Source organism: Centruroides vittatus, unplaced genomic scaffold, assembly GCF_030686945.1.
Source record: "Centruroides vittatus isolate TY-2023 unplaced genomic scaffold, ASM3068694v2 contig_18, whole genome shotgun sequence".
Taxonomy (NCBI): domain Eukaryota; kingdom Metazoa; phylum Arthropoda; class Arachnida; order Scorpiones; family Buthidae; genus Centruroides; species Centruroides vittatus.
In genome coordinates, this window is record NW_027121101.1 from 3,085,006 (window position 1) to 3,106,245 (window position 21,240).

A 21,240-nucleotide genomic window follows, 5' to 3' on the forward strand; every position below is an offset into this window, starting at 1 on the left:
AAAACGCATAAAAAAAATCGCACGAAACTTCACGAATGGCTGTAAAAAATAGTTTTTGCAACACAATTAAAAAAATATTTTTTTTATGCAGTCAACAGGGACCACATAAAAAAAGTCTCACATAGAAAATAACTCAAAACCGTACGAAATAGAAATTATTGACAACAGATGTCAGCACTTGACTGCATCGTCTGGTCTATCGTCTGTTTTACATATTTTTGTCCAGGTGGTGTTTTGTTGACTTAAAAAGTAAATTATTTCATTTTTCGCATATTCATGCAATAATATTGCTATAATAAGTGCATTTATGCTATAATAAGTTTATTTAGCTATAATAAGTCAACGTGAGACATGACGAATTGCACGAGACTAGTCGCCAACTATACCGCACAAATAAAAAATCGCACAAAAAAACCGCACAAATTAAAAATTTGCATAAAAAATTGCAGAAATAAAAAATCGCACAAAAAAAGACCGCATAAAAACAGGTTTGACTGTAGTATATATTAAAAAAACAAACTTTTTTTTAATAAATAAACATCTACTTATGAGTTTTCTTTCCAAAGATACAAAATTCTACCTTCAATTTTTACAAATACTGAACAAATTAATCCCCATCTGAACTAAAATTATTTGTTGTCTGCATTGTCATCATACAGAATGTCAAAAAATTTTTGTTTGAGGTTCACTGCCAGCAAGGCTTAATGGCTTTTGCTAATTTGTCATAATAGTATCCATTCTCAGTTCTGTTTAATGCATTACTGATACTGCATGCCTTAAATGAGTGTGCAGCAGTCTCATCTGAAATAGAATTCCATACACTGGACATTCAGTTGATCCCATCTTGAAAGCTTGGCTTCTTCAAGTTATTCTTTTATGTCTTTATTTCTTCCATTGCACTGTCAGGCTTGTTTTGAAATTCATCTGCCAATTGAAGCATTTACTAGGAATAAGGAGCAGATCAATATCCATTGCAAGAAGTAATTCTCAAACTTCAGTTTCAACATGTATTAGTGCTTTATTGAAGATCAGTATGTGATGGACTTTGTCTTTTTTCTCACCAGAAAGCCTTCTGATCTACTGCTGCATATTTTTTGCCATTATCCATCCATTCAAGCTTGATACTAAACACATTTTCAGAATTTGTAGATTTATGAAAACCTTAGGCAGAATCCTTCTAGACAGCTCCTTGAAAACAAGGAGACATTGGACACTGGTAATTTATGGTCCAAGACACAATCACAAAGTGCAACAGTGAATCCTCTTTTTGCACATTCAGTATAATTCTAATGGTATTTTTGTCTTTCAGATTATTTGTTCTTGCTGGACGGTCAAAATGCACCATGGTTTGGTCCATGTTTTGGATATTATAGTCCAGGGGTGGCCAACTTTTGTATACATAAGATCTACTTTTTATCTTAAAAATGCGTCGCGATCGACTTGTCATATGCATAGTGTAAGTGGGGAGGGGGAGGTGTGAAATACATACTATGTTTATACACTGTGTTTCAGTACGTGGTGCACTGCTTATGAGTCGAGTCATAACTGCATGCATACTGTTGTGTTCGGTTACAAATATAATACGTTAAGTCAAGACGTCGCGAGCGATCGACCAAAATTGGCTTGGGGATCGACCGGTCGATCGCGATCGACTTGTTGGCCACCCCTGTTATAGTCCATGTAGTTATGACTCCATTGTTCACCTTGATGATCCAGTTTCATCAGCCAAATTCTTGGTGTTTTCTAGCTCTCATTTTCTAGCTCTCTAGGTCATGCATGATGTCAACAAATGAGAGCTAGAAAACAATGGCATTATACCATTTTCATTTTTGGTGGTAAACTGGTCCAATGCCTCGAAACTTCTTAAGCTGAGCTGTTTCACTATTTCTTTTTGCTTTCACTTTCAGAAGAACATTGGAAATAATTGTTCTCTATTGAAGAATTTAAACAATTCATCATCCAACTCTTCTAAAAGCAGTTTTCTTCCACCATCAATGAATTGCTTCTTCTTTGATTGGCCTTGATTATTTTGTCAAAGTAGCAATTTGTTAGTAGTCCATTCTCAGTCTTCCTGTTAATCTTGAACTCTCTGGATGTTTTATGCAGTATACTGCTGTTGGTTTTATATGAAGCTAAAAACCTCTAGTTTTTTTTTTATATTACAGAATAGCTATTCCTTGTATAGTTTTAAAAGATTACCAGCACATTACAGTAAAGGACAAAGCTGAGTATAGTTTATGGCAGTGATGGAATTATAAAATAACAAAATAGCTACAAATATTACTTTATTTAACTTTTTTAATCTATATGAGAAAAACAGCAATAAAATCTGTATAAGTGTAAAAAATAATATAATTATAACAGAAACGATTATTTCATTAATAGGAAATCTGATGATTTTTTTTTTATTTGAGGTTCATAATTAGTGGCTTTTAAGACTTTTCATGATAGCTTAACTCAGCTCTGTCCAACTTATCATAGCCCGCGGGCCATATTTTCTTCACCAAACATTTCGGGGACCAAGAAGGTTGATAAATGAAAAGTCAGTTTATGTTAATTAAAAAAATATTTTATTTATACTAAAAAGAAAACTTTAAAATATTCGTAATATATTAATGAGAACATTGTGGCCGTAATTGTTTAGCAACAATATCTTTTATGTCCACATCAATATTTGTTGTGGCAAGTCTAATTATATCTTCATGAGTGGAATCTTTCAAACTGTTTCTATATTTTGACTTTATATATTTCATATCGGAGTATGCACGCTCTCAGATATATGTACTTCCGAACATTGATACAATTTGAAGTCCAAAATCTCTCAATTTTGGATATTTCTCTTTATCTAAAAATTTGAATATTTCTATTCCAGTTACTCCACGAGATGTAAAAAATGGGTCAGCCTGCAGGTCGCATAATTCTATTTGATATTTAAGATCAACGGAGTTGATATCAATATTAATTGGATCACAAAATAAATCAATAGACGGTTTAAGATCATCAAATTGAGAAAATCTTTCATTGAAATCTGTAATTAGCATATCCAATTTTGGTAGAAATATTTTAAAATTTGCTTCTATATTACATTCTTTCATTTCTTCATAGATCTCTTTGCAAGATTCAAAATGAAATAAAGTTTAATTTGGAGCAAAATAATTTAACAATTTTAATTTGTTTCTAAATCCAGTAACATATTTATAAAGGCAACACACATTTTGATCTTGTCCTTGCAAGGATTTATTCAAAATATTTAAATAATTTGTAATGTCCGTTAGGAAAGCAAGTGAATAAATGAAATTTTTATCAACTAAATTTGCTGTCAAATTTTCATCGACGGCAATTTCTGTGAGAAAAAGATGAACTTCTTTTCGAAGTGTAAAGAATCTCCTCAAGCACTTTCCAGCACTTAACCAACGAACGTTACTATGTAAAAGCAGATCTCCATACTCAGTTTCCAATTCATCCAAAAATGTTTTAAATTTTCGGTGTGTAAGAGAACGATTTCTGCCGCGAATTAAATTAGTAATTTTGCAAACCTTGTCCATTACGTCTTTTAGTTGTAGGGATAAACCACATAATGTATCCTGATTGATAATACAGTGTAACATACGACATGTTATTCCTTCTTTTTGCGAAAGTCCCGCGAGCCCAATATTTTTGTCCATCATAGCTCTAGCACCGTCGGTTGCAATAGCAGTGCACTTGTCAAATCTGCCATACTGCACTACTGCACATTTTAATTGTTTGTAAATATCTTCACCTTTTGTTGTTCTGTGTAATGATTGTAATTTTAAAAGTTCTTCTGAATAATTATAGTTTTCATTTACAGTTCTTATAAAGATAAGCATTTGACTTGTATCGGAAATGTCTGTGCTTTCATCCAATGCTACCGAAAAATAGCAGCAACTATTGATTAGGTTTTCTAATTTATTAGTGACATGCATGCTAATCTCGTTTACACGTCGGCTTACAGTCTGGTGAGAAAGTGATACTGTTTGAAATTTTCTTACCATTTCGTTGTCATTAAATGCTTGAGCCATTTTTATGGCACATTTTTTAATTAATTCTCCATCCAAAAATGGCTTCTTTGCCTTTACTGTTTCTAAACAAACTTCAAACGATGCAGCTACAGATGCTTCTTGAAATTTTGGTTCTTGATTAAAATAATTCGTTTGATGATCCAGCTGCTTTTTCATTTTTTTCACTAGTGGTATTTTCATGTCTCGTGTGTACGAATGATACTTTTTTCATGCATGGGAAGATAATGGCATTTCAAGTTATATTCTTTACACACAGCTATGATTCGTAAACATTCCAAACACTGTGGTTTACTATTCTTGTTCAGAATAAATAAATAATTATCTCCCAGCGATCTTAAATTCTCGATTTTCGAGGTCTATTTTTCTTTTATTAGTAGCACTCATATTCAATAATTATTTTAATTAATAAATAAATATGAAATTAAGTTAATAATATTATAACACATTCACCCCTCAACAAATTCTAGACAAGACTGCACTCGCACGATTGCATGGATCAACCAAATAGTGCAGGGTAGTGTGCACATCACGTGCGCCAACCATAGATAAACAACAACCAACCACAAATATAGTATGTGGCGCCAACGTTGAGCCAACCATCATCAGACGTTAAACGGATTGCTGCTGTATTCAGCCAGGTTAAGTGAAGTTACACAAACTAAATAGTACCTACTTTAAATTCAAATTAGATTTAAATTTTCACATAGTAAAATAATTTTAATATTAATAATAATAATTTAGTAACAAATTTATTCATAGTAAAATGTACTCGCGGACCGTAAAAATAATTTGGTGGGCCGTGTGCGGGCCGCCAGTTGGACAGCCCTGGCTTAACTTTACATGTAAAATAGCATAAGTTTTATTTTAATCTTAAGCTTAAAATAAAACTTACTCTGTTTTATAAGGAAATTTTAGGGGTAGCCATGTAACTGAGGTGGCCACAAAGCAAGGTTTTACTGTGTATTATATTCAGTTACTGTGTATACATGCTGTAATAAAATATAACAATGATGTTTAGGTGTATTTAACTTCAAACCAACATTTAGTATTTTAATAATAGTATGTTATTAACAAAAATTCATTGAAATACAAGAAATCAGCCATATTCAAAGAAACCAAAAATCATATTGAGGAAGTATTGTAATCTTCATTTTATTATTAATTTTTATTTATTTAATTTATTATTAATTAATCTCTTTAATGTAATTGTAAAATAGAAATTAGAATGATAATCCTGAACCATGCATCTCCACAGGAAGTTTTGTTTTCAGTTTTTCAAAGTGATTTAAACTTTATTTATAGCAAAACATGTATAATGCACCAGATGTTATCATATACAATGTGTTTATTATTAATAATTGTACCATGTCATTATCAAGTGTAGCTGTTTTGACTTGAAAATAAGTTTTTATGGCCCTAGTTTTAGCTATTATAATTACAAGTAGTCTTAAGTCAAGGACTGAATGTACTGTGAGTTACACAATATGCTTGATTTCTAAATTTTTGTGTATCTTTTTGAAAGTTAAACATCAATGAATATTGAGAAGTTTTTGAATATAGTTATACATTTACATTTCCTTATAGGTAATGAATAGTTTGTTTTGTTGTCTGTCATGTTGATCTACAGACATCACAATTGTCATTGTCTTCTATTTGAATATCAACTTTCCATGTTATCTTACAATGGTAAAAGTTAAAATCAAGTTTTAAAATTTTAACTTGATTTTCTGGACTCTGCTACAGAAACAAAAAATATTTCTAACTGTATTTCAACTTTTGTTTTCATATTATGTTTCCATAGATGCTTCACAATTTATAAGTACAATAAACTCTCCCACATCTGGCTCTTCCATAGTTACTTTTTACACAATTGAGATGTCTATTTTAAAGTCGTTTAGTAACTCCTGATTCTAAGTGTGTGTATGGGGTCGCCCCCCCCTTTTCTCCAGTCGGAATGTCTGTATGAACTTCCGATTAAGGGCGCGCAATGGCGTGTTAGTTTTTTTTCCTAAGGCGCTTCGTCGGTTCGGTGAGTTGGTTCTTTTATTCTTTTTGTTTGTTCCAGAGGGTGAGTGGGGAACTTTCGCTCTAACTAAACATAAGCCCCAAAATTAAAATATACATAACGAAAACAAAAAATAGAAAATAAAAATACAGCTCGGACTCGGTTCCTTACAGTAGTGCTGTTTATGATGATGCTAACAGATATTACTATACTTCAGATAGATGATTGATATGGAATGATCATAGATTTTTTTTATATAATGCAAAAATAAGTTATTAAATTAATATACAGTATTAAAAACAGTTATCTTAATTATACTATTATGTTTCTTCTTTTATTAAAAAAAAATGTATATTAATTATAGGCAAGTGAACTTGAAATTCTGCAAGCTGTTTTGAAATGGGGTGAACAGCAACTTTGTAAAAGAGTGGAGGAGAGAGGTTAGTGGATTGATACATTCTTAAATTATGCTATAACCAAATGTAAATTTTTATTTATCATTTTATTTGTCTGTGTGATTTTTATTTTCAAAATCTTTTGTTTTTTTTTTTATTTATTTAAAATCATAATTTAGTTTTAAAGTGTACATTTTGCTTTCTAGAACCAAATATAGTCAGTCATACAGCTCATAGTGTAAGTAGAAGGGGTCTTCGTAAAAGAGATCTAAGTGATCTAGAACTGAGAGAGTTACTTTCTGATCTTCTTTGTCATGTACGTATAGACCATATTTTACCACCAGATAGTGAATTGTTATTGTCTACTATTAAAAGAGGACTTATTAGTACGCCACCTTCATTTATGTTGGGAGATGATTTTTGTATTGATCATAATTCATGTATGAGAACACATACATGGATCAGGAGTCGAGGTAGCCGAGGTCTTTATGTTCGACCCAGATTATTTACTCCCTATGTGGAAGAAGCAAAGGTAAAAAAATTTAAGAAATTTTTAAAAATATTTTAAAAATTAAAAATGATCTTTTATGAAATTTATTTATTTTTTCAATTTGTTACAAAGGCATGGCTAGAAGAACAGTTAGGACAAGAAGCAGAAGTTGGACGTCGCAGAGTTTGGCCCATTTCTCACATTCCTGATACATTATATATGGTAGAAAAACCTCTTGCACTTCAAGAGGGGTTTGTACCTTTTGGTCATCTCTGTTCAACTGTAGCTCGTGAACATATAAAAGAAATATTAATAGGTAAATAAATGTTTCCATTTGTTTTATCATTACTGGATTAATCATAACACACAAATATTCTTATACTCAAGAAGAGTTAGGAGAAAAGATAAATCAATTAAGAGAAGATAGTATGAATCATTGTAAACAGAATATTTTATATTAACATAAATATTATTCTCAATAGTTTCTGAGATACAGCAGTTTTTCTCACTTATATATAGTCATAATGAATGATACATGTGTTACATTCACAACAATTGCTCAAAAATTGAACTGTGGATCTCAATACACTGTACAATTTGTGTCAAAGATGACATGTTTTTCTGAGTGCAGCTTGCCCTTGTTTTACTTGAGTAGCAGCATCCAAAATGCAAGTAAGCAATTCTTGTGTATTCAGCTTTGGTAAATGCCCATTTTCAGCCATTCCAAATAACAATCTTTCGACACAAGTTGTAAAGTGTATTGAGATTTATGGTTCAATTTTTGTGCATTTTGTTGTGAATATAACATATACATATACCTGGAAGAAGAGTTCAGACTGGAGGCTCGAGTAGTATAACTGGCAATGCATCAGTAAGTGGTAGTTGTGGATTCGAGTCCCACTTTTAGCTGATTCTTTTCTTCCAGAATTTTCTAAATTATTTAATTTAATTATAATTATTAAATTTAATAAGAGTTGGCACCTAATGAGAGTTATGACAAATTATTTAGAAATTAATTAAATATAATCATGGAAAAGTAGCCCAATGTTATCTAGTAGTTGTTTGGCTTATTGAATATAATATGTATCATTGTTTATTATTGTATGTATGTGAGCAACTTTCAAACAGCTGTATCTCTGAAACCACTAATCCTTACATTCATATAAAGTGTCAGAGATGATAGTATAGGTATTTTTTACCCATACTATCTCAACTGATTTTCGTCTCCTCGTGACATCCTGTATACTATGTGTGAGTAATTTGTAGTTTCTGAATACTTTCAGTTTTGAAGAAAAAAAATCAAATTTTTTATGTATATGGAGGCTTCAGAAAGTGTGTTTATGACACCTCATTGTTTACAGTAAAATGCCACATGTCAACAAAGTAGGGATAATATGCTTAGTCATTTCTCTTGGCAATCTGCAACAAACATTAGTATGTAAGCTGTATGTATACTTTTTGTGTGTGGATTCAGAAGTGGCGTAAGGCGTGGGTGACTTGGGCCACTGCCTACGGCCTTGCACCTTGAAGGTTTATGCATTACTTAAAAGCAGTGAACGCAACAAAAAATTTTACTCATCATAAAACGATAAATATATTGACATACCAAATTTGTTTTTATTTAGTCCAGCAACATTTGCTGGCATTGATTCAATGTTCCCTCTAATTTTTATTGTAGCTGAGTGGAACATATAGGCCTACTTCTCTGAGCAAAAAAAATTTTTGCTGAGCAGATTCTGAGCAAAAAAGTTTTCTGAGCATATATATATATATTATTGCTAAGTATATTTCAATTAAATACATTAAATCATTCACAAAAGATAATATTTTGTATGGAAGTATGTTTTAAAATGAATTTTAATCTCTACTTTATAAAAATTAAAATAATTAATTATAAAGTAGAGATTAAAATTCATTTTAAAACATACTTCCATACAAAATATTATCTTTTGTGAATGATTTAATGTATTTAATTGAAATATACTTAGCAATAATCATGTTGCAGACAGAGTGAGAAATAAGTAAACAACAATTCATATCAGTGTGCATGCTTGCCTGTGCAGCACATAAATTCTTGTGCGCGGCAAAAATTTGAGCAGTGTGCGGCCATGCAGCTTAGAGGGAACATTGGTTGCGTTGCTATCACGGGGAATCCCTGCCAGTCAGAGCTGGGGATTTTCCATTCTGTTTGTTTATGTTACTTTCACACTGGATTCGAAAAATGCTTGTCTGATGCTTGTCAATTTATTGAGAATAGCAGTTATTAACTGCCAAAAGGCTTTAAAAATGAAAGAGTAGCCAAAAAGAAAAGGATGTTCGATTATGAAGGCAGCGATCAACCTATACAGTTTCTCAAAAGCCGGTATGAAACAGATTTTTTTTTTTAACACCATGATTGATTCTATAATAAGCAATATGGATTCAAGATTTATGTTTTTAAATCAACATTTTGAAAATTTTGGTTTTCTCTATGATCTAAGCAAGTTAAAAAATATTCCAAAATAGCAAATATTAAAAAACTGTCAAGATTTACACTCAGTCCTGCGAGTGGGTGAGAGCAGTGACTTCCAACCTTACGAATCATATGAAGAATTACAAACAATGATCCCAAATTTACCCAACTTCATTAAAGATGTGAAACAGCTGCTCCAATACATAACAGAAAATAACTTGAAAGAAATTTACCTAAATATTTACATTGTTGTTTGAATTTTGTTAACAATACCAGTAAGTACTGCCTATACTGAAATGAGCTTTTCAAAATTAAAACTAATAAAAAAAATTATTTAAGAAATACAATTGGTCAGGAAAGACTTTCAGCTTTGGCAATTTTATCTATTGAAGCATATATAGCATCTAAGCTGAATTAAGATACAATTATTAGAGTCCAGTAAGGCTAAAAGCAAGAAATTTCTGTTTCTTTAATTTTTTTTTTTTAATTTTTCTTTAATGTTAGTCAAAAATATAGTTTGCATTTTTATGAATAAAAATTTGACAGTTTCAACTGCTTTTTATGTTATAAAATCCATCTTCTTGCACCACCAGAGGGCCTCGCAAAATGTACCTTGCCCACATCAAATTTAGGTCTTGCCCTGCCACTGTGTGGAATAATGTCAATGTACTGAAATTTATTGCCATATGTTAGTGGTTTATAAAGAATCCTGTCTATCCAAAATGCCAATAGTGGAACGATTTAGCAAATTTTGCAGTGGCCAAGACAGCACTACGAAATTATTTGAAGTGGGAGACTTTCTACGTTAACAATGCTGGAGCAAATTGTAAAAGTGGATATGTATGTATACCGGGATAGATGTGTTTCAATTGAAGCAATATCAAAAGAGGTTTGTGTCTCCATTAGGAGTGTTTGCTTGATCTTACATTCATCAAAAATTTTTATGATTATATGTTTTGAAAAAAAATTTAAGAATTTCAAATAACTAAATAAATTTTCAAAAAAATTTTTCTGAAGATTACTTTTTTATTTACATTCTCCTGCTAATGGAAAATAGTTAATTTATAATTGTTAACAAATTCAAGTGTAGTCTTGGGAATTAGAAACTTCACACTTTTCCATTGCCATGGGTTGCAAAATATCTTTGCCCAGTTCATCCAGGACAACCATAGTTACCAGTGTCCTGATCATAAACCATTCTGTTAACACAAACTGGATGTCATTGTGGAAAATAATGTACAGCAATAATTGTCATTCTGATCTGATACAAGTAACTTCTCATTTGGTAGTACTTTTATCAATCAGGCAGCTTTATGATCAGTCTAGGGTGTTAGTTCACAATGTGTATTGTTTATTGCCAGTTTGTTTTACCAGTTGCTGTTTATTTTACCAGAATGAAAAAAATATTGCCAAGTACTGAAATTTGCACTGTGTAGCAAAAATTCTGAGTATCAGTTATTTTAACACTGGAACATGTATGTACTGTGGACACATTGTATATTACATGAAATATTTTACACAGAAATATATACAGGGTGGGCCAACGAAAACGAAACGGCAGAGTGTTCATGTTCGTCCAAGCAAATCGCTCGGACAGGTCGATTTTATTCTTGAGGGGACATCTTATGCAATAAAGTTTTTGCGAATCTGAATATTAACTAAACAAACATTTTTTTTTGAAATAAATGTTTGTATAGTTAATACAAAATAAATGAGTTTTTAAAATTTTTTGTTGTCTGTTGTATTCAGAATCGCAAAAACTTTATTGCAAAAGATGTCCCCTTGAGAATAAAATCAACCTGTCCGAGTGATTTGCTTAGACGAACACGAACACTCTGCCATTTCGTTTTCATTGGCCCACCCTGTATATATATATATATAAAATACATGTATTAGTCAAGTGCAGTTCTTTAAATTAAAACAAAGTTGTTTTTTGTGCACTTGATCTCAATTTTAAATTTTATAATTATGTATTTTCATAAAATTTTATAAGATTGTGACTAGATTGCATACTATTAGTAAAAGAATAAAAGATTGATTTTTGTTGTTTCAAATGTAACTTTTTCAGTAATCTAATATTGATATAATAATGATTATTGATATAAATAACAAATTTTAAACTATTCTGTTTTTAACACATTTAAAATTAAAACTTTAACCCATTAAACAAGAAATAACTACTGTATATTGGCATTAAACAGTTTAATGCCGATAGACAGTAGTTATTTCTTATTTTAATGGATAATATTCTGGAGTGGTGATCTAATCATTTTTAAAACTTTAAATATTCTTCCTATTACCTATTTGTTTTTATATATATATACAGTATATATATGTTGCCTTTATCTGTACAAATTATTTTATAATTTTCATTTAATCTAACCTATTATAATTATGAAGAATTTAAAGAGAATAAATAGTATAATAAATTTTTATAAAAATTGCACTATACTAAGCTAAGAATAGGATAAATGATTTCAAACATTTGAAAAAAATTAATATTTATGCATCAGAACAAGGGATTTCTTATAGTTTTCTGATTGCAGTATTTAATAGGAACATTGGAAGATGCAGAGGAATAATATGGATTATATATATTAATAGTTGAGATATGTTAAAAGTAGTGTTAGTTAATTAGGGGACATGAACAAGATAGTGAATAAAAGTAAAATTAGAATTGTTCTTCAGATAAAATGGTAGTATGATTTGTCTTGTTGGTTCAATGCTTTTAACATTTTCTAAGTTTCAGAAAAGAAATTATAATATGACACTTTTTCACAATATTTTTGTGGAATTTCAATTTTTGTAATTTGTTCTGAATGGAACAAATTAACAATATATTTTAAAAATTGTTTTAACATTCTGAAATATGCTTGAGGAAAACATTTTTGTAAATGTTTAAAGTACTTGTGTGGACATTTATCTTTAGTTATTAAAAGATGGATAATGCTAAAAAGACTTCTTATTTCTTTTAATTTTGTGAATGTTTTGCTGATACAAGAGAAACATTCACATGAAGAGGCGTTAAAGAACATTAAAATAAATGTTTTATTTTCCTGCGAGCACTTTCGAAGTATTTATAAACATCGTCTTTAGGCAGAAATAGAATTAAATAAAATTTCCGAACAAATTTTTTTAAAAATTAGAACAAAAACAGCATTAGCCTCATAGAACATAACAAGTTTAAAATAAGAGAACTTAAAACATTAGATTTAAAAATATGTGCGTAACATTGTCATGCGTGTGCCCTACTATGGAAACAACAAGAACGGCATTGGCTGTTTAGAACATAATGCAAAACTTAGAATATTTACTTAAATTTGCGTAACATCGTCATGCATGCGTTTTAGAGTGCAGAAAACAGGAACGGCAATTAGCCGTTTTTAACAAAAACTTAAAAATAATAAACTTAAAATATTGATTTAAATACGAATAAAATCTTTGCACACATGCCTTACTGCACAGAGAAGGCGGGAATATGGAAACGGAGTTAATGTAGGTGTTTTATCTGTTTGTACAAACTGATCCAAATCCTGGGCAACTCAAGGGTGGGAGAGTTGCAAGGAGACAGCAGTGTGGTGAAGAGGGCCTCCCAAATGTACACCAAATTCCTTTCATCACAGCACTTGAGCATCACCACATGGTCCCAAAGTGGGTGTGGTGGTGCCATACAACCAACATGGACAGCTGGCCCCTGCGACAGAAGTAGGGATTGCAATCCAGCTGGATTTTTGTGGACCAACATCATTCCAGCTGGATCCAGCACGGATGTATTTTTGGTGCAATAAAGTGTTATCTATCTATCTATCTACCCAGCAAATTTTTTTTTAAGAAATAAAACATTTTTTTTAAATACTTAAGAAACTTTTATTATTTAGACTGGTCACTATAAATCAGTAAAACTGTCTTACACATTTAGGTAGTAAACTTAACTTTGGTTTGGTTTAACACTTGAGATAGAGATAATTAACTTTAAATGTTTAGTTAGATTATAATTATAATGCAATCTTTAAGTTAAATAGTAGCAAAGCACTAATTAATTTATATTAATATAGTATAATAATGTAAGGATGGATAATCAGTGGCTAAGTGGCTACCAGTTTACCAGCTTTTCTTATATAGGTCATAGTTGCCAGATTGGGCTACAAGTAGCGGATTGGGCTACTTTTTAAGTGCCCTCGCTACAAAAATTTTAAATTGGGCGACACGCTACTTTTTGGGCTAGTAATAATTACATTCAGGCTACAATTCCTAAAAATACGCTACTTTTTTATTTTCATATATAAAATCGCACAATATTTATTGTATCATACAAAACTAATAAAGTTTTATCTAATTTCATTACACTTAATTGTATAAATAAAGTTGCAACGTTTAACAAAGATAAAGATACTTTGCTTCCGTTTTTTATCCGTCGTTCGCTCCAATAATCCACAATCCATTGCCACTAACACTGCTAATTTTATTAATTTTTTTCCTCTCATATATCTATCAATATGTGCCTATTTTTAATTCTTTTTTTAAAACGAAAATATGCTACTCACAAATTTATTTGTACTTTTACTTCGTTTTCCTGTTTTTTCCCGCTTGACTTCTTGATTCTACTTCTGTTTTAGAACGTTCCTTTCTCTAATTTGACGATATCACTACATTTTTAGTAGACGTTTCCTTTTTTTCGGTATTCCTTGGAATACCTAAAAAAAGAAAAAAAAGGAAACGTCTGGAATATCTAAAAAAAGAAAAAAAAGGAAACGTCTACTAAAAATGTAGTGAATAGGCCCAGTGTTGCTCGGGCAAAAGTAACGACAGCGAAGATTAAGATTATTACATTATAGCCAATCTCCTCTTTTTTTACAGAATGCAAGAATTAGGTTTCCCTGTTTCCAGACTAATTAGAGAATTTTTAGATTGGTCTGAAAATATGTTCGATTTCCCGCAAAAACGCATCTGCGCCTGTAAATATTGCATGTCGCTTTTTCTTAACACTTCCATTGTTAACATTTCCCTGGGTTCATATCAGGACTCCATGATGGCCAATCAATTACATTAATTTTTTTTTCAGCAAACCAATTTTTAGTTTACTTTGATGCATGAATGGCAGCATTATCTTGTTGGAATTGCCAATTTTCTCTCCCAATACGTGATCCAAAAGTTATTAAATTTTGATATTGTTGGAATCAACGATCGAAATTATTGTCAAATGTTATACGACATCGTTACGTACAACGAATTGTGTCGCGATGTTTTGTAAACGTTCTTCCGTTACGTAATAAAAGTTGGTGACGCTGTAACCCTTCGGGACGGTGACCTCGTTTCACACTCCCCTTTCCAGCGCTGACACATTCCGTGAGTCAAGACAGTGTAATCTTTGGGTGCGTTCTTTAATAGCGGTCGCTCTGCGTCTCCGCTACTACGGGAGTGCGCTGCTGTTTGTAGGCATTTAGGAACAACGGTGACAGAAAGAAAGATGGCAGCACTTACATCACCGCGTGCGCTAACTCGCGCTTTCACAATTTCTCAATTTTCATTCATTAAAATCACATAATGGACCCGGAAACGAAACTATCTGAGCCATGGAGGACGCCATGTTGCTTTCCACCGTAAACTACTGCTACAAGCGGCCGTTTTTGCCGTTAGACGGCGCGCACTCCCACCGGAATTTAGGAACGCGTTCCGCAGGAATTTTTAAACGGATGTCGCTCGCGCGGAGTTACGCGGAGGAATAAAAGAACGCACCTTTTGTGTATTCTTTGTTGTATAACCAGTTTACGCGAGTCTAACTAGTTTTTACTAATCTCTCCGACAGTCTCTAAACTAGTCTAACAGATACAACAGTTGATACAGTGTAAACCGAGAGGCCTTAAAACTGAAAACAAAAGTCGCAGTCGCTAAGTTTCTAAGTTCAAAAAAATGAATCGCCGCGCCTGCAAATGACTCGCTTTGATTTTAGAGAAAATTGATGCAGATTACACCGAATGTCCATATATATTATATTACAAACTTATTTCATTAGTAAAAGTGCATAGTTGCAAAATAATTCGGTTTTATTGTTTGGGCTACAAACAGTTCAAATCCGCTACTTTTGGAGCACAACCACGCTATTTTTTAACCTTCAGATCTGGCAACTTTTATGATATAGGTTCTACATATCAGTCTGTAGTTATTTATAAGTAATTTAATTATTTGTGTTAGTAAAGTAGTGAGTAAGTAATTAGTAGTAGTCTAGTAGTTATTATCATCACGATCACGAATCACATACATTCATATCATCATATATCTAAGATACTGATACTATTTAACTAACTAGGTAGTCTCAGTTTCTCACTAATTTTCACAATAAAATTGCCTTTCCTAGCCCACTAACCACTTATAGTTTAAAAGTTAAAAACTCTTACTTAATAGAATTAGAGTAGAAGTTATAAAATATTAGTCTTGTCTTGAATAAAGTATTTTAAAGGATTAAATAAAATTAAATCAATCATTTCTGTTATTTTTTTGACTTTTCTGGAAGTAAGATCTCAAGAAACAAATGGTATTGATGGTGTTGTCTCCCAACCTACTTCTTAATGAATTGCATATATATCCTGCTGCGGAGAAGGTCCTTTCTGCCTCTATGCTAGTTGGTTTCAGGGTCATCAAATAATCATAAATCATTCTGTCACGTGATTCATTGATGTCACAACCAACCATAAATTAGAATTATGCACCAGGACTAGGAGAGGAGTTACTTATTTTATTTAGCGCGAAGACACTTTATTTGGTGAGAGCGGAAAGTCAACTGGCAATTAGATCAGCAGAGGTAAAAGGGCTGGCAGTGCTGTATAGAGAGGGGGTGTAGCATGTGCCACACTGAACAGCAATGTCACTCTCATCGCCAAGCAATAGCGCACGTAGCAAAGCAGCAACGCCGACAACGTGACTTTTGCGCTATTATTTAGAAAGTTAATTGAATATTTGTGGATCCACCAGCGCTGGATCCAGCTGGATTGCTGGATGAGGGATCCAGCAATTGCAATCCCTAGACAGAACGTTGGTGTTCTGCTATATGACTGGACAGCATCCTGGTGGTTGCCCCTATATAGTGGGTGTGTGCCCCATCACTGGATTTTTCAACGAAATGGAATATATGCCAGACTTTTCAAGGATCGAAAGCACATCCTGGTCGTTACATAGAAACCTCCTCAGACTAGGGCGTGGGGTAATAGTTAAAAGTAAATTATTTTGTCTAAAAATACGGCAAATCCAGGCTGTAAGGCGGCCACAAAATGGCAGAGAGGGGCAGACTATTGTGCAGTCCCTTGGGCTACATAAGGTAGTAACTGGGAAAAGAGATCTTCTAACTTTGTTTAGGGCATAGTTGTATTTGGTGGTGCCATGTTCTGCCGCACATACTGCTGTGCGGATGTATTTTTAAGTTTTTGTTAAAAACGGCCTAACTGCCGTTTCCTGTTTTCTGCGCTCTAAAACACATGCATTGACGATGTTATGCAAATTTAAGTTAATATTCTAAGTTTTTCATTATGATCTAAACAGCCAATGCTGTTGTTGTTTCCGTAGTAGGGCATATGCGTGAGGATGTTACGCACATATTTTTAAATCTAATGTTTTAAGTTTTCTTATTTTAAACTTGTTATGTCCTATGTGCAGCTAATGCTGTTTTTGTTCTAATTTTTAAAAAAAATTTGTTCGGAAATTTTATTTAATTCTATTTCTGCCTGAAGACGACGTTTATAAATATGTTGAAAGCGCTTGCAGGAAAATAAAACAATTATTTTAATGTTCTTTAACGCTTCTTCATGTGAATGTTTCTCTTGTATCAGTAAAATAGTTGGCGTGACGTCCGCTCGAAGTATTTAATTTACCTAACAAGGTGAATGTTTTGGCACGACAAAATCATTTATTTTTATTTTATATCACAATATGTATTTTAGATGAAATGTCCCTCATCAGTTGCTTGTATATTTAGTCTCTACAAAATATATGATAGAATTACAATCTGCAATTTTATAAAAACCTGAATTGAACTAAAATTACACTTTAACACAATTATATACCTAGATTGTGGATTGCTTTTGCAAAGTTAGATACTTACATATTGGTTGAAACCCTAAATTATGGAATGAATCTATAATAACATTAAAAAATACAAATCTAAAATTTGTAAAATTAAAAATTACATAAAATATAAAACAAAGATAGAATACTAGTTTTATGGGCCTGACATATCCAGGACAGATTGTTCACGAAAAATTTCTGGGGTTTTGCACCTGGACTTGGTCCTGGGTCTCCTAGAACAGCAGGCTGATGCCTTTATTGCTTCAGTTATCTTGCTGTTGCCTTTTCTGTATTTCAATTGTTAACATTGGAATGCACTGGTTTTTGAAACAAAAAATTTATCTTTCAGATGACTGTACACTGAAAATGATGAAGAAACGTGAAGAAGAGCTTCAACAACATCAAATTGCACAGAAAGCATTTTCTTTAGTTTCAAATCATTGTGATGTGATGAAACAAATTCAGTTGCGTGTAGTAAGAGAATTTGGATTTCCTGATGTAACATTTCATGTGTTGCATCATGCTCCACCACCACAAGCTATTGAAATGCCAGCAATTGCTACAGGGATATCTCTTCAAAAATCTGCCTATAGCTTTGATCACGGATATTTATATGGTTATAATAGAGGTGAAGGCAGACAATCTGTACATAAACAAAAAGCAGGAGAGATTGATGATTGTAATCAACAAATAACTCAGGTATATATTTTATTCATTTTATTAACATAGTTATTGTATTATATATTACTTTAGAATTATAACTTTTATATTTTCAATGTTCCCTGAATGTGTATTTTCTAATTTTAGTTGTTTAATTTAATGTTAGTATAATCTTTTATATTTTTTAGAATATAAAATAAAAATATCACAAAGAAATGTGTCATTTGTACCCAACTGGAATGGAATATTGATATTTTAAAAATTTTTAAAATATTTAATATACTGTACAGTAATATTTATTTGTATTAAATTACTTAAAGAACTGGGCACTTTCACATTTCTTTATTTAAATTATTTACATTACAAGTCAAACAAGAAATACCTTAGACATATATTGATTATTAGCAGCATTTTATTTTAAAGATAGCAATATATAAAACAAAAACAGGTGTGGTTACAAAAATTATTCTGTGTTAAACTGTAACATCAATAAATGTAATTAAATAAAAAATGCAAATGTTTACATAAATTATTAAAGAAATCATAGGTGACCCCCCCCCCCAAAAAAAACTTCAGACACCTTTAGCATTGACAGAAAATACCTCAGACACTACTAAAAATGAAACATTTCTACTTATTTAAATAATATTGGATATAATTACTTTATACATTACATACATCATACATTAAGTTTATACATAATGAATAAACTCTACTGATTTTTATCTATAAATTATGTTACCATGTAAATTAGATATTTTAAAGTAATTCTTATGTTTCTCTAATGAATGAAACAGAAATAATGAAGCTAGCTGTTATTTTAAATAGAAATATTTTTCCAATGTTAAATATTTGTCAATTCTTATCAATATTATTCATTTTTCAGATTTCTTCAGCAAGTTGTTGTATAGATCATCAGTTAAATGAAGTCATTCCAGATATTGCAATGGCAACTACGTTAATGGAACAACTGCAAACTTCTGAGCCTGAGACTACCAAAGATAATGGAAGTTACTCTTTACCTGTTTTCTGATAAAATCAGTGGTATAAGTAAATGTGAATGCTAATTGACATCTGTGATGTGTTTCTGACGTTGGAAAATATTGTCATTTATCAGTGATGAAACTGTATGTGAGATAAATTATTTGAACAGAATTTTTGGAATTTCATGAGGTTAAGCATTTATATTGTGATTTTTGTATGATGAATTATTTTGTAATAGTTTGAATTTTTTTATTAATTTATTATTTGGGTGAATTTATTGTTTAAATATGTACAGTTTATATGTTATAAGAGATAAAGCAAACCACATTCTTTCATTTATCTTGTTTAAATCTTAAATATCTTTTTATTATTTCAGTTACCAAAGTTATATATTTGGTAGAGGTATAATATGTCTGACAGATTCTTCAGTTTCATTTCTGTAAAGAATACAGTGATGTTTAAAAAAGATATCTGAGAGAAAGCGAAATACAGAGTACTTAAGTTTTTTGCAGAAAATTGATAAATTTAGATTTAATACATAATGCCAATTGACTTTCATACAGAAATCATTGCTGAGATAAAATACACACCACACACCACACACACACACACACACACACACATACATACACATCCATACATATACATACACACACACACACCCATATACACACAAACACATACATATAAATATATATAAAAATATATATATAGCAGGTCTATTCTGATATACATTACATTGAAGAGGCAAAGTAGCTTTCTAAAGAAGAAAAAAAAAATATAGTTTTTTTTCTACCATTTTTGTAAAAGAATATTGATTATCCCAGGTCCAAATAATATCAAACCATGGTATTTTCGTAGCAATTGCATTTATAAGTTTCCAGCATGTAACTGTTTAATTTTTTATAATTGTTAGTCCTGTATTTTTGATGGTGGACCATATTTTTGTTACAAAATGTGTTACATGACTACATACATAATTCATACAACAGAATCCATTTCCTTCTGTTGTGCTGGATTCAGCTTGTTACATGACCAATCTTTCAAATAGCTTGCTACTTGTATATTTCATGTCATAATATTACAGATTTGTTTTTAAGTAATTTCATTAGGATCTGATGGTCAAGTGTGATTGTAAATGTAAATAAATAATTGTTGTTAATGCTAAAAAATGTGTTTGTTATTATTTTATGAAATAAAAATACAGTATAAAATGATAGGAAGGTTGATTCTCTTTCAATAATTCCAAGCTTGTACTGATTTGAAATAATTTGAATCAAAACAGCAATAAACAAACTAAATTTCTGCATGTAAATAATGTGATATTAATAAAATGTATGTTTAAATAACTTTTAAAATTTCATTAACTTAATAATATAGAAAATAATTTAAAATTCTGTTAGTTTGACATAGTCATTTGAATTTTGAACAAAAATATTTATACAGCATTATCATTGGTTTTATGTTAAAGTTGCATCGTCATATTCAGAAATTTTGAAACTTAATTATCTTGTTTTGAAGTATTAAATCATTCAAGATGGTGTTTTTGTTTTATAAATTTCGGGAATATCTAAAATATATAGACAAATTCTGTACATAGGAATGATTACACTCTCTCATTGCATATTCAATTGTAAATGAAATGTCCAAGAGTAATAAAATAATAGATATGTTCATGGTATGTATCACTGAATAAACAATCAAAGAAATATTAATTAGAATCTTAATTTTCAAATAAGTATAAAAGTAAAAATCAGAAAATTAGGGGGAAAAACTTAAAATATAACTAAGGATTTGTTGTTATACATATGTAGAACAAGAATTCCTTAAAAATCATTAATAGATTTCAGATTCTGATTTACTAGAAGTAGATTTTTATATTTAAAAAATATTTTCAAATTTAAACAATCAATCATTCTAAAAGAAGATATCCTAAACTTTATTTGTTTAAAAATACTGTGTAGGAAATAAGTCGGGTAATTATTTGAAATAAATATAAATGGTACTAAACATTTCCTTTAAAAAATTAGTTATTAAATTTCAGATTTTTGATTTAGTTCTAATAAAATCCAAAATCTGTAGACTTATTAAGAGGACTGGAATCTTAAGCATTTTCTATTACCACAAAATTTATATGAACTTCAAAATGTTTTGAAAAA

At 30.9% G+C, this 21,240-nt stretch overlaps 1 protein-coding gene across 1 annotated transcript in view; it reads left to right on the forward strand.

The window, feature by feature from the left end:
- LOC136969561 (BTB/POZ domain-containing protein 7) overlaps nt 1-20,430 on the forward strand; it is a 48,281-nt gene extending 27,851 nt beyond the window's left edge. The window contains exons 4-8 of the mRNA XM_067263778.1: nt 6,410-6,485; nt 6,647-6,972; nt 7,063-7,246; nt 17,787-18,136; nt 18,984-20,430. Coding sequence (XP_067119879.1) covers nt 6,410-6,485; nt 6,647-6,972; nt 7,063-7,246; nt 17,787-18,136; nt 18,984-19,130 — 1,083 coding nt within the window. The 3' untranslated portion in view covers nt 19,131-20,430. The remainder of the gene's footprint in view (nt 1-6,409; nt 6,486-6,646; nt 6,973-7,062; nt 7,247-17,786; nt 18,137-18,983) is intronic.
- The last annotated feature ends 810 nt before the right edge of the window (nt 20,431-21,240 follow it).